Source organism: Pipra filicauda, unplaced genomic scaffold, assembly GCF_003945595.2.
Source record: "Pipra filicauda isolate LSUMZ 115617 unplaced genomic scaffold, ASM394559v2 scaffold79_size2787110_pilon, whole genome shotgun sequence".
Taxonomy (NCBI): domain Eukaryota; kingdom Metazoa; phylum Chordata; class Aves; order Passeriformes; family Pipridae; genus Pipra; species Pipra filicauda.
In genome coordinates, this window is record NW_024104975.1 from 2,439,118 (window position 1) to 2,453,151 (window position 14,034).

Below are 14,034 nucleotides of genomic sequence, written 5' to 3' on the forward strand. Positions count from 1 at the left end.
AAAAAATCATGTGATACCAGTTCTCTGCATGCATTATCTCTTCTGGAAATGATTTCATGACACTGTTGAACTGTAGAACTGCTTGGATTAGATTTAAAATATTTATAGTAAATAAAATCCAACTTTCCTTGATTTTCAGTCTATTTTTCTTCACAACTCTCAGTTCACCTGAGCAGGACACAAACCGCCACTGAGGAAGATTTTTTGACTCTTTTGTTTTCCTTTCTCATTACAAATGTTCTCCCTCTTTTTCTTCTGCCAGGTTGAAATAGAGCAGAAAAAAAACTTGAATGAGGATCTGAAGGGAGAAAATACAGCAAATGTCAATGAATGTGCTACGCAGTGAAGGAAGATCAGTCTGCAAGTCCCAAGAGGGGTGGTCAAATTAACAGACCTGAAAGAAAGGACTTGCAGGGTTTGGGTATTTTTCTGTTAAATTATAGAGTACTACTTTTAAAATAATACTCTGAAGAGTATTATTTTTTGCTGTGTGATGATCCATACTTTGAGAAGAAGCTCATCAGCGGTTTGTTTGGAGCAGACCCTTGGGCTTTTTCTGGAAGGATACAAGTACAGTTGTAGAGTCAAGCCTGCCTTTTCTGCCTCTTCACCATCTAGGTTCTGCACTCAAGTATGGTCTGGCAACCATCACAGCCAGAAAGCAGCCTTTATCTCACTTACAATCTTACCCTCCTACATTAAGCATTTTATTTATATGCCTTTTGGTTTGGTCATTGACCATTTGCTCACTTCCTTCTGAACTGCCAAAATAAAATCCAGGTAACATCAAGTGAAAAATTATATAAAATCTCCTTTTCGAAGTGGTCAACAGAGTGAAAACCCTGAGCATCATTCTGGAGAATCAACACACTCTGCAACATAAACATAGAGAATGATCTCTACATTTAAGCTGACGAACTACAGACAGGACAGACAATTATGTAGCTGTTCTTCTGTTCACCCCTTCCTGTCTCATCCCCCCAAATGACGTCATTGTGCACATTTTCATGGGGTCTGCACAAGTTACAAGAAAGCCTCTGCGATTTCTTGAAAATTTTATTTTTTTATTCTGAGCTGTTCTGATATCTTGACTGAACGTGGTTATGGCTGCTAGCAACAGGGAATGTGTGTTGTAATAGAGGAGATACAGGAAAGACTTTGCTAAAATTAGATCATTCCTGCCTAGAAAGATATTTAAGGGAAAAACATGGGGGGTTAGTTTTGGGTTTGGGGGGGGGTTATATATTTTCTTGGATGGGTAAGGTGGGTGGTTATTGAAAATGACATAACACAATTACTTTCAGAGACAATGTTGTTTGCTTTCCTGAAAATCCTTGGAAGTCCATGCAGCACAATATTATTTTCATGTTCTTTCTTGAACCTACAGTATAAGTAATTGTATCTTCATAATACTCCCATTAACTGGGCCTCAAAATCTTTTAGAAAAAATAACAACACGCTTCTATTACGGAGATTTGTTTTAATCCCCACTTTGTCTGGAAGTAACAGCAAGTCTTAAAACTTCTTTCTAAATAAAAATGCAGAAGACATGAATCACTCACATATATTTTCAGAGAAAACAGTGTTAAAAGTACCCATTTTTAGTTGTTTCTATGGCTTGTGTAATATTTCGTCTTGTAATTTTAAATGTAAAAAAATAATTTATTAAATCATTTGTCTTTTGAAAGGTTACTACTGACTTTAAAATACACATTTGGAAAGCCTTTGTAATGTAATTTAAAATCATAGTGAATTAAAATGAAAGCTTTTTTATAAATTTATTTTATTTTACAATGAGTATAACAGAAAATTAATACACTCTTGATTTAATACTTTCACCGTGACTACTATGAAAATTACTACAATGTTAAAATCCCAAATAAAACAGGAGATTAATTACATTGAGTCTGAAACTGGTAGTTGTAGAATTTAAAACAAATTATAGGGAACTTATAAATGCCTTTTTATATGCACCTAAATTTCAAGCCTGTATCATCCTAGTGATACATACTTAACACAGGTACACCACTGTAAATATGTAAAGTCTCAGTCCTTCTAGGACTTCTTAATAACCATGTGATACTCTGTTGCAGGTGGCCCTATTCGAGCCCAGGGAGCTCCTCAGAGCACACCAGTTAGTACTAAGCATTTGCAACATCCTTCTGTAAATGGAAGAATGCTATTAATTTTTATGAGGAATTTTGAGATCAGTGGATTAAAATTACTGATATTATTAAATGATTCAGCCCCAAGAGCATGGGGCTGAATTTGTGACTGATTGTCAGCTCTGTTACAGACTGGCTGTGATGAGTTGCATGGCAACTCCTCTCTAAAAAATTCATTCTTCTGTTCAAAGGCAGTCAAAGAACTTCTGGGTATTTTTCCTGTTTTTCACTACAGCTCCTAGTGTACAGTTTCTGAAATCCCATCAGCAAGAAATCCAAGAAAACCAAGCTGAAGGAGTGCTGAGACGTTACTGAGGAAGTGTGAGAATGTTTTGTGAAAGAAATGGTTGGGAGATTTCCTACTCTGACCAGTAGGCTCAATGTCTTAATTTTTGCCTATTGCCCCCCAGCCCATGGACACACAGATAGGTAATGCAAATAAATTTATGTTGTACTCCTTAAAGAGGGAAGAAAATAAAAGGAATATCATTTTCCATCTCTGTTGAATTCTTAAGCCATTCAGCCTCTGTCATATTTCAGCCACAGAATACTTCATGCCCCAGAAACTGAAAGATAAACATATTGGAGGTTTCTGGATTTACTTAATTTTTCTACCAGTTTATCATTGATTCTTTTTCTTAAATTCAGAATCAATGAATGAAAGAAAGAGTATGGACCTGAATTTAATCTTTCTTTTGTAGTTAGTTGTACACTGAAGTATCTCTTCCAATCCTCATGGAGCTAAGCAGGCAAAACTGGAAAAGTGTTCTGGTTTATATGAAAGTCATTTTAATCCATTCTGATCTCCAAAGAGCGTTTTTTGGATGTTCCTCCCACTGAGTTTTCAAGAGTTTAGCATGAATACCTCAGACAGAGTTTCAAAAGACTTTATTTCCTGTTAAAGGAGAGGAGTTAGTTGTCTGATTTTTCAAAAAAACACTCACAACCAAAATCTTTAGAAAATCTAGCGTTGGTGTCACCAGTTCAGCACCATTACAAGCACCGAGCATTTGAACCTAAGTGCCCTTAATGAGGCTTCCACTGTTCTTTATTGATTAAACTGTGCCAGTTTTTCAGTGTTAGACACTGTCATGCATGAACTTTATGTACATGAACCATATACTCTTCATCCATATGAGTATAGTATTAATCTGAACAGACTGTTGATGGGAGTGAGGGACAAGATCTGAGCTATGTGAGTTTTGAGAGTAGCTGAAATTATTTAGAGATAAGGTATGCCTGTAGTGGGGATGATTTTTTTTTTTTTTTTTTTTTTTTTAAATCTTGCAGAAAAATCTCTGACTAGTTTCAGATTAATACTTCTTTTGAGAAAAATGCAATCACTGTCCTTTGGTTTATTTGAAAGCTTTGTAGTACTCAGACACTCCATGCAGGAAATGTGCCTTCAAGGTAAGCATACATTTACTCCCTGAAGATATTCTTATTTTCAGCCCTCTTTCTATTTCTTATTATTGTTTTGTTTAATTTTTGTACTGTGGTAAGACTTGAGCTATTGTATGGGATTTTGCCTAGAAAAATAAAGTATCTTTGATCACAAGAGGTAAAGATGAACAACATCTCCAGGCAGCTGAGTGTATTTTAGTTAACGCCTCTTGCATTTATTAACTATGGACACTCTGCTAGAAAAGGAAAATGTGTAAATTCAGATGATAAATACTATAACTGACTTCTGTTATTTTTGTTCTAGTTTTTATTTAGACTCAAATTTAGTTATCCTATGAAGGAGACAGATATAACTGTATCATCAGAAACATTGCATAAATAATTTTCGTTTTCTGGTGGGTTACTGGCTGACATATTTAATCAATAAGACCTGTTGGTCTCTCTGTCCACATTATTTAGTAGCTGCTAAAAGTCCCTCTTGAACATTGACCTTCCAGGATAGAGAGCAATTGCATGTAAAACAGCAAAGGAAAAGGTGTACAAAGTTCAGCCTGGAGGTACTTACTCTGTTGCCTGCATAAAATTTTCAGTAATTCCTTGGCCCTTGAGTGCAGTAATCAAGCCCTTGATAAGTCACCTTTGTTCCAGATAGTGAAAAATTCCTTTCAGTGACTCTTAGCAGTTGGTGTTTATAGCTATATTCATCTCCAGAACTGGCCAGGGCAAGAATTTGCAGCACACAAGAGATCACTTATGGATGAAGTACTTACCATCTTCTGCCACTGAAGTTAAATCTACATCATGACATGTCTGAGACACAAAATTTTGTGTGTAACAGGCACAACTGTTCCTAAGCTTCCTGTTTTATTTAGCCAGCCAGCCACCCACACATCCATCCATCCATCCTCCCATCCGTCCTACCGTCCCTCCCTCTCTCTCTCTCATACTTGCAATTCATTCTTTGCACTATTGACATTGATTGGCTTGATTATTATTTTGTAACATGTTCCTTCCTTTTTGTTTTGTAAAATAAGTAAGTCTATACACTGGCTAACTTCGTAGAAGTGGTTTATTTTTTTTTTGTCTTTTTATTTTATCAGTTGAAATGGGATGTTGTTTTGTTTAAACTATGTGAAAACTTAAATAAATGTTAAGATGAAACAGCATATCCTCATTTTCACTGTGAAATTGAAAGTTATATGTGCTGTACATTCTGATAAATCAGAGGCCTTGAATTCAGAAGAGGAAAAGGTGATGTTTTGAATGGCATAAAGAACAATATAAATTAGAAGTAATGGGACTCCATACAGTAAAGAGATTATTTAATTTGATCTCCAGATTAAAAGACAGACTGCAAAGGAAATGGAGCAGGCCTAGGGCTTGAGCCATGTAACAGGTGTGTGGAACAGTACTGACATAATATGGAAGATGTTCCAACATCTGAACAAAACCATCCTGAAACAAAGTAATTGAGGACTGAAGCTTCTGCTCAATGGTCTCTTCTGTTCTTTGACCACTAAAGCCAGGAGTACCTGAAAGGGTGGTGTCTTCCTGTGATCAGAACATCTGTTTGCGAAGCAAGTATAAGGATATGGTCTAAAGTACTTACAGATTTCTCTGCTATGATCCCCTGTGTTCTTTCAAAGTAGAGTAAGCCATGTATCATTTCATACATCTTTACACTTCTCTCACAGTCACTGACACCCCCTTCAGTCTACTGTCTTTATCAAAAGCATTCCCTATATGAGACTGAAGAGCTGGGCACTCTTGACCAAAGAAAATCAGATACCCACCGTAAGTGGTGTTCAGATTATTGCTTTGAGATCAGCACATTCTCCGTAGGAAGCCTCAGTTCAACTGACAGTAAATCAACCATTTTACAGTATTAGAAAATGGAGGTACACAGGGAATGATGCCTCATGTTCATTTTCAAGATTAAATCAGGTCAGCCAGAAGAAAAAAGAAAAGTTTGAAAAGATTCAGGGGCTGTTAGTAATAGCAGTTTATTTACTATAATTCAGATATTCAGTGACATTTGGAAATGATCCTATAAAATTGGGAGGGTAGGATTATATTAAACATGATAGTTTGCTAATATACAAAATGTTTTTAAATGAAAATTAAAGACAAAAATGAGAGTTTGAAACCAGAGAGCTCAGAGTTCCTTGGCAATAGTGCAGTTCTTAGAGAAAAGCCAAAATGACACCCTACAGGAGATGGAGAAATCAGAGTGCCACTGCAATGTGTACCCCAACAAATGTGTGCCCTAGAGTGAGATAGCACCATTTGCAGAGAAAAAACACCTCAATTTTCTCTCACTGCTCTTTGTTGCCATGATTGCCCTCATCATCTAGTCCAGATATGTTGTAAATTTGTAAGACAAAAGGTGCTGAAAGTCAGCTGAGGTCAAACAAAAGATGGAGGAGCAGCCCACTATTCCGGCTTAGGTGCAGGTCTAGGTCACAGCAGATGTGTCTGAACCATGAAGCACACCAGTCACAGAAAAAGCTCCTGTTGTTTTGGTCCCAGTATCAGAAGCTTAACAGCAACTGCTGTATATAAAGAAGTAACTGGAATAGTATTTCATACACCAGCTAAGAAACGTGTCTTTCTCAGCCCTGAATAACAGGACAGCAAAGCCTGATGGAAAGGTGTGACTATACTAGTGCCTACAGTAGCACTGGGGTGCTGCAGCAAGGGGCAGACACATGCTGGGGTTAAGGGGGCCTGGGCAGACTTGTCCTTCCCTGGTCAGAGGCCTTCTGCAGTCTCCTATTTGTTACTGCCCCACAGGCTGTAGATAAACTGGGAGCAGTCAGCTCGGCCTAAAGAGCTTCTGAAGGAAAAGGATGAATACAGGGTGAATATAGCTGAGAGTAATGTCCTAAATTGAGAGCCTCTTTGTTAAGGTTTCCCTGATGCAGGACTGAAAAGAAGAGCTCAACTCCCCTGTGGAAGCAAAGAAATTTGTTAGGGCATGGTCAGTTCAGCAATTGTACAAATACAGAGAGTACTCAGATTAAAAGGGAATGAAATGGGAAAACTTCATGTCAGTGCACCAATGCAGGCAGAATTGTAGCAGAGTTCTGAGTTCAGGTCTAGAGAAACAAAAGCAAAACTGCAGACAGTTTTCAGCTGAGATTAAGGGAGTTTGACCACTATGGCACCCCGTCTCCATCTCCCTTTGGTCAAAATCTTGCTTCTCAATGTATCAGTTAGCAGGCTTTCCCCCCCCCCAAGCTGTTACAGGTACCCTTTGCCCTGGCACTCAGGAAGTGACAGTTGGTGTGAGAGGAACACCCAGGGGAGTGTGGGTGGCAAAATAAGATACGCTGAAGTTACAATCTCAGCAGAGAAAAATGTGTGCTAATACGTCATGAGCTGTGACAAATGAGGAACTATGCAAAAAAATGTGACTTGGGGAGTCCCAGTCTACAAAGACTGACCCTGGGAAAAAATAGTGTAAAAATCCATATGAACGTTATGAAAGATTGGAAGGCTTGTGAACAAATAGAATTGGATTTGGAACTGAACCACATTGTCAAAATCAGCTTTCAAATTGTACAGGACCAACAGACACAGCATGATGAATGTGAGTTGACTGTGACATTTCTGCTGGGTAAGTTGGGGTTTGTGGTATGGGTCCTACCTGGAGAAATGAACCATGGATTGGAACAATAAGGCATTTAGCTCCATGGTCACGCTCCCTGGGTTCACAGGAGCGAAGAGATGGTTGCTGTCTAGTGATCACTGCCAGGTCTTTGCCTGGACCACTGACCCACTGCATTGAGCAGCCTCGATGAATCACAAGTCTCACTGATTTTCAGGCCTGTGAACCCCATGCAGAATTTTGCCTGTTGTTAACACACTGGAAAACAGTTAGATCTCAAAATTGGGTTTAAGAGTTGACTACCTCCGCTGATTCCATGTTTAGCTGAGAAAAGGACAAGAGAGAAATTAATTTTTCAATTGTGTTGACTAAACTTTTCCACCTAAGTAGTCCTTACTTGTATGCGCAGTCATGCACATATTCAGTTTAAATTTATATCCATAAAGCTTTTTAAATACCTCCAGCAGAAAATCCTGTAAAAGGATTTAACATTTAACTATTGTCTATTAAAAAACAAAGCATATGTGTGTGTTGTATAGGCATGCATAGACTTATACAATTATGCATTGTATGATGGGAAGAACAAGTTGACAAAAAAGTTTGATCTTTTTATTTTCTGGCCGCTATTTTAAAAGACAGCCACCCCCCACTGTCCCGAGATATGCCACTGGGGCTCAGTCCAAGTCTGGGCAGCCAAGCCCACTACTCCCATCTGGTCAACCCCCATGCAACTGCCTCATTCTGGGAGTACCAAAATTCCCAGAAGCTCTCATACATTTGCATGAAAGATGTCTGCAGACACCTACTGTTCCTGCGTGTGCCTCAAACTACTACAATTCTATACAGCCTAGTCCAGCTTGGGTTTCCAAGCCAGGCATTCTCCTACTCTCCCCCTCTTGAGGATTCCAACCTGCTGCTGTGCTCAGAATGAGTATTTATTTATTCTATAAACCTGTGCACTGGTCAGAACACTGCACTGCTGGGAAGCAAATGGGTTTGGGGTCCCTTTCTCCTCCTTGTTTGAGACTACCTAGAGGGTAAGTACAGAGGTAGAGACAATTCAAGACTGAAAAGAACTGAAGGCTTTGAGCACTTAGGGTACTGACTGGGTTTGTTCATCCTTGACTGCAGTTTCCGAAATTCTATTGAGTATATTATGGAAATAGTCCTTGGAGCATGAACTAGACACCAGACCTACCCTTTCCCTCCATACAAAGTGCTTTTTCTGCTGAGCTCACTGGATCTAGAAGGCCTGTTGTCCAGTGAAAGTACTTAATAGGATAAGTAATAACACCATTTGAGGATAGTGCCTTATCTGTTTGCTTAGGTTCTATGGAAGTGTTTAAATACATCCTTGTGCTGTATTTGCTAAGAAGCAAATTTTTATAGAAACTCTCCTTCCTGAAACAAAATGATCCTTCTATATTAGAGCCTGGCAAGAATACAGCTATATTCCTTTGAAGAATAGGGACAGTTTTCCTTCCTATCTACAAAAAAACACATGAAAAAAATCTTTCCTGAAGTAGTTTCTAACCTAATTTTTAGGTTTAAGAAAATTATGTATTACATACTAATTTTCAGCCTACGTTAATTTAATGATAGCTATGCATTGTGAGCCCATTTTTATAGACGTTATAGCCAATGGTCATTGCTCTCAATGTGAGAGCTGCTGGACAATTGTAGCTCAAAGTGGGAAAATTTTAGAACACGTTTCTCTGATTTGTTTTCTACTGGGGTTACTATACTGGCATAGGAGTTCTGCCTCCCTCTTGTGGCTACATCTTTTACTTTTGACTTGGAAAAGAAACATTTACAGTGCAGCCACAATCAGAGTTCATGCTGGTTACCTTCCTGAGAGTTAACTTCCTGATGTCTCCTCCTCAAGTTTAATAAAAAAGCCCCATTATGTCAGGAATCTCCCATCAAAAAAAATGTCTACCTAAGGAAGAGATTCTTTTTCACATTCATATGGGAACAACTGAACATGTTTGATAAAATCTGTAGTAATTCATGCTGGTTACATTTTGTAATTGAGTCTGAATGTTAGCATTCAAGTCATCCAAATGTATGAGCTCCATCTAGGAGTTACTAAGATATACCCCAGGGGATTTGATATTTTCAACTAGAGCAAAATGTCATGGCCTATACATTTTAGGATATCACTTTGTTCTTTCCTATCGCCTTCCATTTGAATATCACATGATCCTTTTCAAACATTAGGAAATCAAGCTATCTGAAGAGTTAAGTCAAATAAAGCACTGTACCTCTCATGATAAGAAAACCAAGATATCATTAAATCAATGCCTTGGAATGATAGAGCCCCAGCTCAACGCAGATCTAATGTCCCTCCACTGTTTCCCTAAACCAGAACATCATCTTCCTTCAGGGTCCTTAGCAGACTTACAGCATTTGTAGGTGATTTAACTTGAATGCGCCTACTCTGTGCCCTTCTTCATTCCTTTGCAATTTACACTGATATCAATATAGCCCATTTACTGACACAACATTCAGAAAGAAATATGAATTGTGTCTTGAAAGCCATTACTGGAAACTAGGCAGGAGGGACATGGAAATTTGCAGCAGAATTCTACGGTAATGGAAAGAGAATAAGCTGCACGGCTTAAACACAATTGCTGGTCATCTTGCTTTGTCAGATCTAAAAGAAAGTGACTCTGTAGTTCTATACCACTGCTACTTGGTTCCATCCTCCAGTTTCATCTCCAGTTTCATCTGGCTTTGGCAGCAGGGCAAGGAACTTTCTTTGACCACTGATACGTTTAGAGTGATGTGGATAGAAATATCATCACTTTGGCTTTGAACATACTCTCATCTGCTTCCCATTAGATCATATCCATCAGCACCTCCTTGACAGCTGGCCACATTCATGGGAGCTGAGCTCAGCTGAGGTCAGAGTACAGACTCTACCAGGGGCTGGCTGCAGTGACAGCTATAACTTCTTGGGAAAAATCATCCCTGGTGCGTACAGAACACATCCAACAAAGGCAGCCTTGGGTCCTCACCCTACAACTGTTAACAGTGTGTCTGCATCTGAACAGTTGGGTCAGAGCATGGAGCAGTCCTTCCAGCACAAATGCAGCTGCCTGAAAATTCTATAAACCGGAAGTTCCATTTTCTATTCAGTGGGTGCTCTGCCCATACCATAAAACAGTGCAAACAAAATTGCAGGTATAGTGGATGTGATGGGATGCCTCATTAGAAATAGTTCTTTTCAAGAGAGACACAGCTATGCTGACTCCTAATCTGCCTGGAGTCCTTGTAAGAGAAACGAGACGGCTGATGACAGTAGGCTGTATTGCAGGTCTAGGAAGATTTGTTGTGGAAGATGATACTTAAGATGGAATAACTATCTTTCATCCAAAGCAGCAAGACAAGGTAGTAGGAGCAAGCAGCTGAGGGAAAATGTGAGCTCCAGTCTATACGGGCAGCTTCCCATTGTTTTTTACACATTTACAGATGTCAAAATCTTTGTATGGCAGAGAATCCCAGGTTATACATCAGTTACCATGAAGACTGGAGCAGAGAGGTGCTCTGGAAATGGGTCACAGGTTAGGAATGGCAATAAATGCTTAGCTCTGTTACAGGATGAGTTGGGCTGGCTTATTCCTGCTGTTTTCCTTTCTCTCAAAGCCAGGGACTCCAGCTGCCCAGCAATTCTCACACTAGTGCAGCTCTGCAGTTAGGTAATTAGCCACAGAATGTGAACTCCACATTAACTGCTCATAAGCCATAGGTTGTCTCCGGTTGAGTTCATGTTTACTGTTCCTCACTGGGAAGACTGAACTCAGCCAAAACTGAACTGGAGTGGGTTTCTGCAAATTCCACCCAGTCCTTGAAAAACAACCCTAGGACTCATCAAGGGGGAAAAAAAAAAAAGGAAAGAAAAAAAGGAAAAAAGTCATCTCTGCCTGATGCCTCTTATGCTGGGTCCCAGAAGGGACATATGATCACCTCTGAATGGGCAGCAAAATGTAGGACACACCCATGTTTTTTTCATAAAAGCTGTAGACTCTGGGCCCTTAAATCAGGTCTATGAGATTCTCAACAATTCAGAAGCTTGTGTGGTTTGCAAGGCCACTCACTTGGGCACAAAGGAACAGACTTATTAAGTGGGAGGCAGGGAGCATCCAAGGTGGAGCAAACCTGCCTTGCACAAAACCACTTTTAGCGGACATGTGAGCATGTGGCTGAGGGACAAACCGCTGAGTAAAATACACGACAGCACATCTTGGCGGCGGCAGCCTCTGTGCTGTCTCCCATTCCGCCAGCTGTGACAGGGAAGTTGAAGCCAGGGAAACACATGCTCCCAAAGGAATCACAGGGTTATCACGCACAGAGACCAGCACCGTGCCATAGTTATACACTGCATATTTGTATTCTGGCATACCCCAGAGGAATTACTTTATCCTAAGTCACCACGTGGAGCCTGATGTATGTAAGGCTTTTGAAGGCACATTATATACATCATTCTGAAAAATTTTCTCTATGAATATTTCACTCTCTGATGCTTGTATATATCAGGAATAACTTTGCTGAAGTTAATTAATTTCTGCTGTGGATCTTTGCACATCATAGCTGCTGCCTGGAATATATAGCAGTAGTCAGTAAAAACATTTATCAGCATGCTAGGTAAGGCTCTGCTTTGGATCAGTAAAGTAAAACATTGCCTGTAAGGAGACTAATTGGTATTTTAAGTCTGGGGTTTTTTGTTATCTAACTTCTTCGTTGCTTGGCTTTATGGATCAGAGCCAGTAATATTTTGGCTGTTGTCAGAGCCTCATAACAGTTGAGTAGCTTTCATTCATAACAGTCACAGTCTCAGTGATTAATGTTATCACTTAAAAAGCACTTCACCAAGGTAATAATGTAGAATGTGTAACTCTAAGGCACTCCTTTAGCTCACACCCTTTCAGAGAAGCTCTAACCTTCAGAATTTTAGGGACTTTTTTTAGCTATTTAAGAATTGCTATTCTGTATCCAAATTATGAATCATTCAGTTTGCGGAGAGTTAAGCATTAGGTCAAACATGTATATACATGAGAAAAATGAAGGGGTGGTCCATGCCCTAAGACCAGTAATCTTCCTCCTACAAGCATTAGAGCTTTCTTACAGCAAGCCGGGTGTGCATTTTAGTAATGGCCAATTCTTCTTCAATAAAAGGAAGCCTGGAGACTTTTCTACATGACAAAGCATTTGGCAACAATGTTGTTTTGAAGCATTTCCTCCTCTGATCACTTATTTCTACTCCTGTCAGCTCTTTCAGTCGCACTAACACGTCTTTTGTAGGGCTGCCCTATGAGCCAGATAGGAAACTGATCCAGGTTAAAAATTAGCCAGCATAGGAAAAAAAAAAAAAAAAAAAGCACAGCAAGGAACTGGCACAACTGCAAAAGCAGAGCGCGGTGACACAGGGACAGAACGAGCACACAGTGGTATGGGAAGGAAGTACGAGTGTCTGAAATCCTCATTATCACTGAATGCTTGGGGTCGTGGGAAAGACGGGGCCAGTGTCTCAATTAAGTTTTGCCTTTACGAATTAAGCATAGTTTTGTCAACCAGAAACATGAAAAAACCAATATCTGATCCACAAATCCATTACGGCAAAAACCTCTGCTAAGGTGTAAATAAATGCAGCACATGGCAACAGCCTGGAAAAGAGCAACTTGCCTCCTCCAGCTGTAGCTGATCATTTACTAGAAACAGCTGTTATAAAGACCATGGTGCACATGTGTGAAATTATTTCTTGCAGGAGACTAAGGAAAGTCAGTTCCCTAAGCAGAGGAGGCACAAGTGGTAGTATAAAAGGAATAGTTTTGCAAAATCTGACATGGAATTTGTGTATAAATCAGAGAAGGAACTAGGATTCTGCTAGAGGAGAAATCCTAGTGTTGAGGGGAGAGGGTCCAGCAGTTAGTGTCAACTTTAGAAGAAAGTCTCTGGTCAGTCCTCTGGGTTTTGTGGTGCTATTCTTCAGTGTTTGAAGGCCTGAGAGGTCTGTTGAAGACAGATGGGGACAGAAGGGGTTACAATAACATATAGTAGCCAGTGACCTGCTAATGTGGTCTTCCTTGAAGATGCAAGTTGGGTATTTTGTTTGGGGGAGAGAAAATGGCTTTCTAACCTTGGTAGCTATGTAGCTCTGACTGTATAACTAAGCACAGAGTTTTATTGTCCAGTTTAAACATGCTCTAATGAGACAGGTGTATATACAAGTTGTTTTCAAACAACTATAAATATTCTGACAGTAAACTGCCTATACTAGAGAAAAATTGTTCGTATTTCCTACTTTGCTCGAGTAAGCACTTAGTAAGAGCAGAGTAAGCCTGAGACTCTAAAACTCTAATCATGAAATAAAAGCTTAATATGTAGCAAGATTTTCTTGAAGATCTTGCTGCTCTAGCACTTCAAGATGAGACTTTGCTGAAACATTTTCTGCCCTCCGCAAGGTCACAAGAGACAAAATACATTGCTATAGGATGACAAGGTTTGTCTCTCTGTGGGCTGTGAGGAGGGCTGTTGAATTGTGTATAGATTAGACCCTTAAATCTGGTGTTAGTGTGCTTTGGTAAAGCATATTGCTGTGCTTTGAATTCTAAATATGAGAGCAAATCCAACTAGACTAATAGAGATGCTTTCCAATAAGGGTGATGTGAGCTACTTCATTCAATTTCTGCCTTGCTTAAAGAACTTTTTTGGAAAACCTAATGCTGAAGGCAAGAGGAACATGTTTGCTGGCTTTTTTTCCCAGCTACTAGATCATGGTGAGCAGATTGTTAGGAGAATGTCACTCAATATATACTTTATATCATTTAATTAAGGAATTTTTATACAATACTT

The 14,034-nt window shown here is 39.4% G+C and overlaps 1 protein-coding gene across 2 annotated transcripts in view; it reads left to right on the forward strand.

Moving 5' to 3' along the window:
- STON2 (stonin 2) overlaps positions 1 to 4,735 on the forward strand; it is a 72,173-nt gene extending 67,438 nt beyond the window's left edge. For both annotated transcript variants that reach the window (XM_027732802.2, XM_039390024.1), the window contains exon 7: positions 263 to 4,735. In XM_027732802.2, coding sequence (XP_027588603.1) covers positions 263 to 346 — 84 coding nt within the window. In that variant the 3' untranslated portion in view covers positions 347 to 4,735. The remainder of the gene's footprint in view (positions 1 to 262) is intronic.
- The last annotated feature ends 9,299 nt before the right edge of the window (positions 4,736 to 14,034 follow it).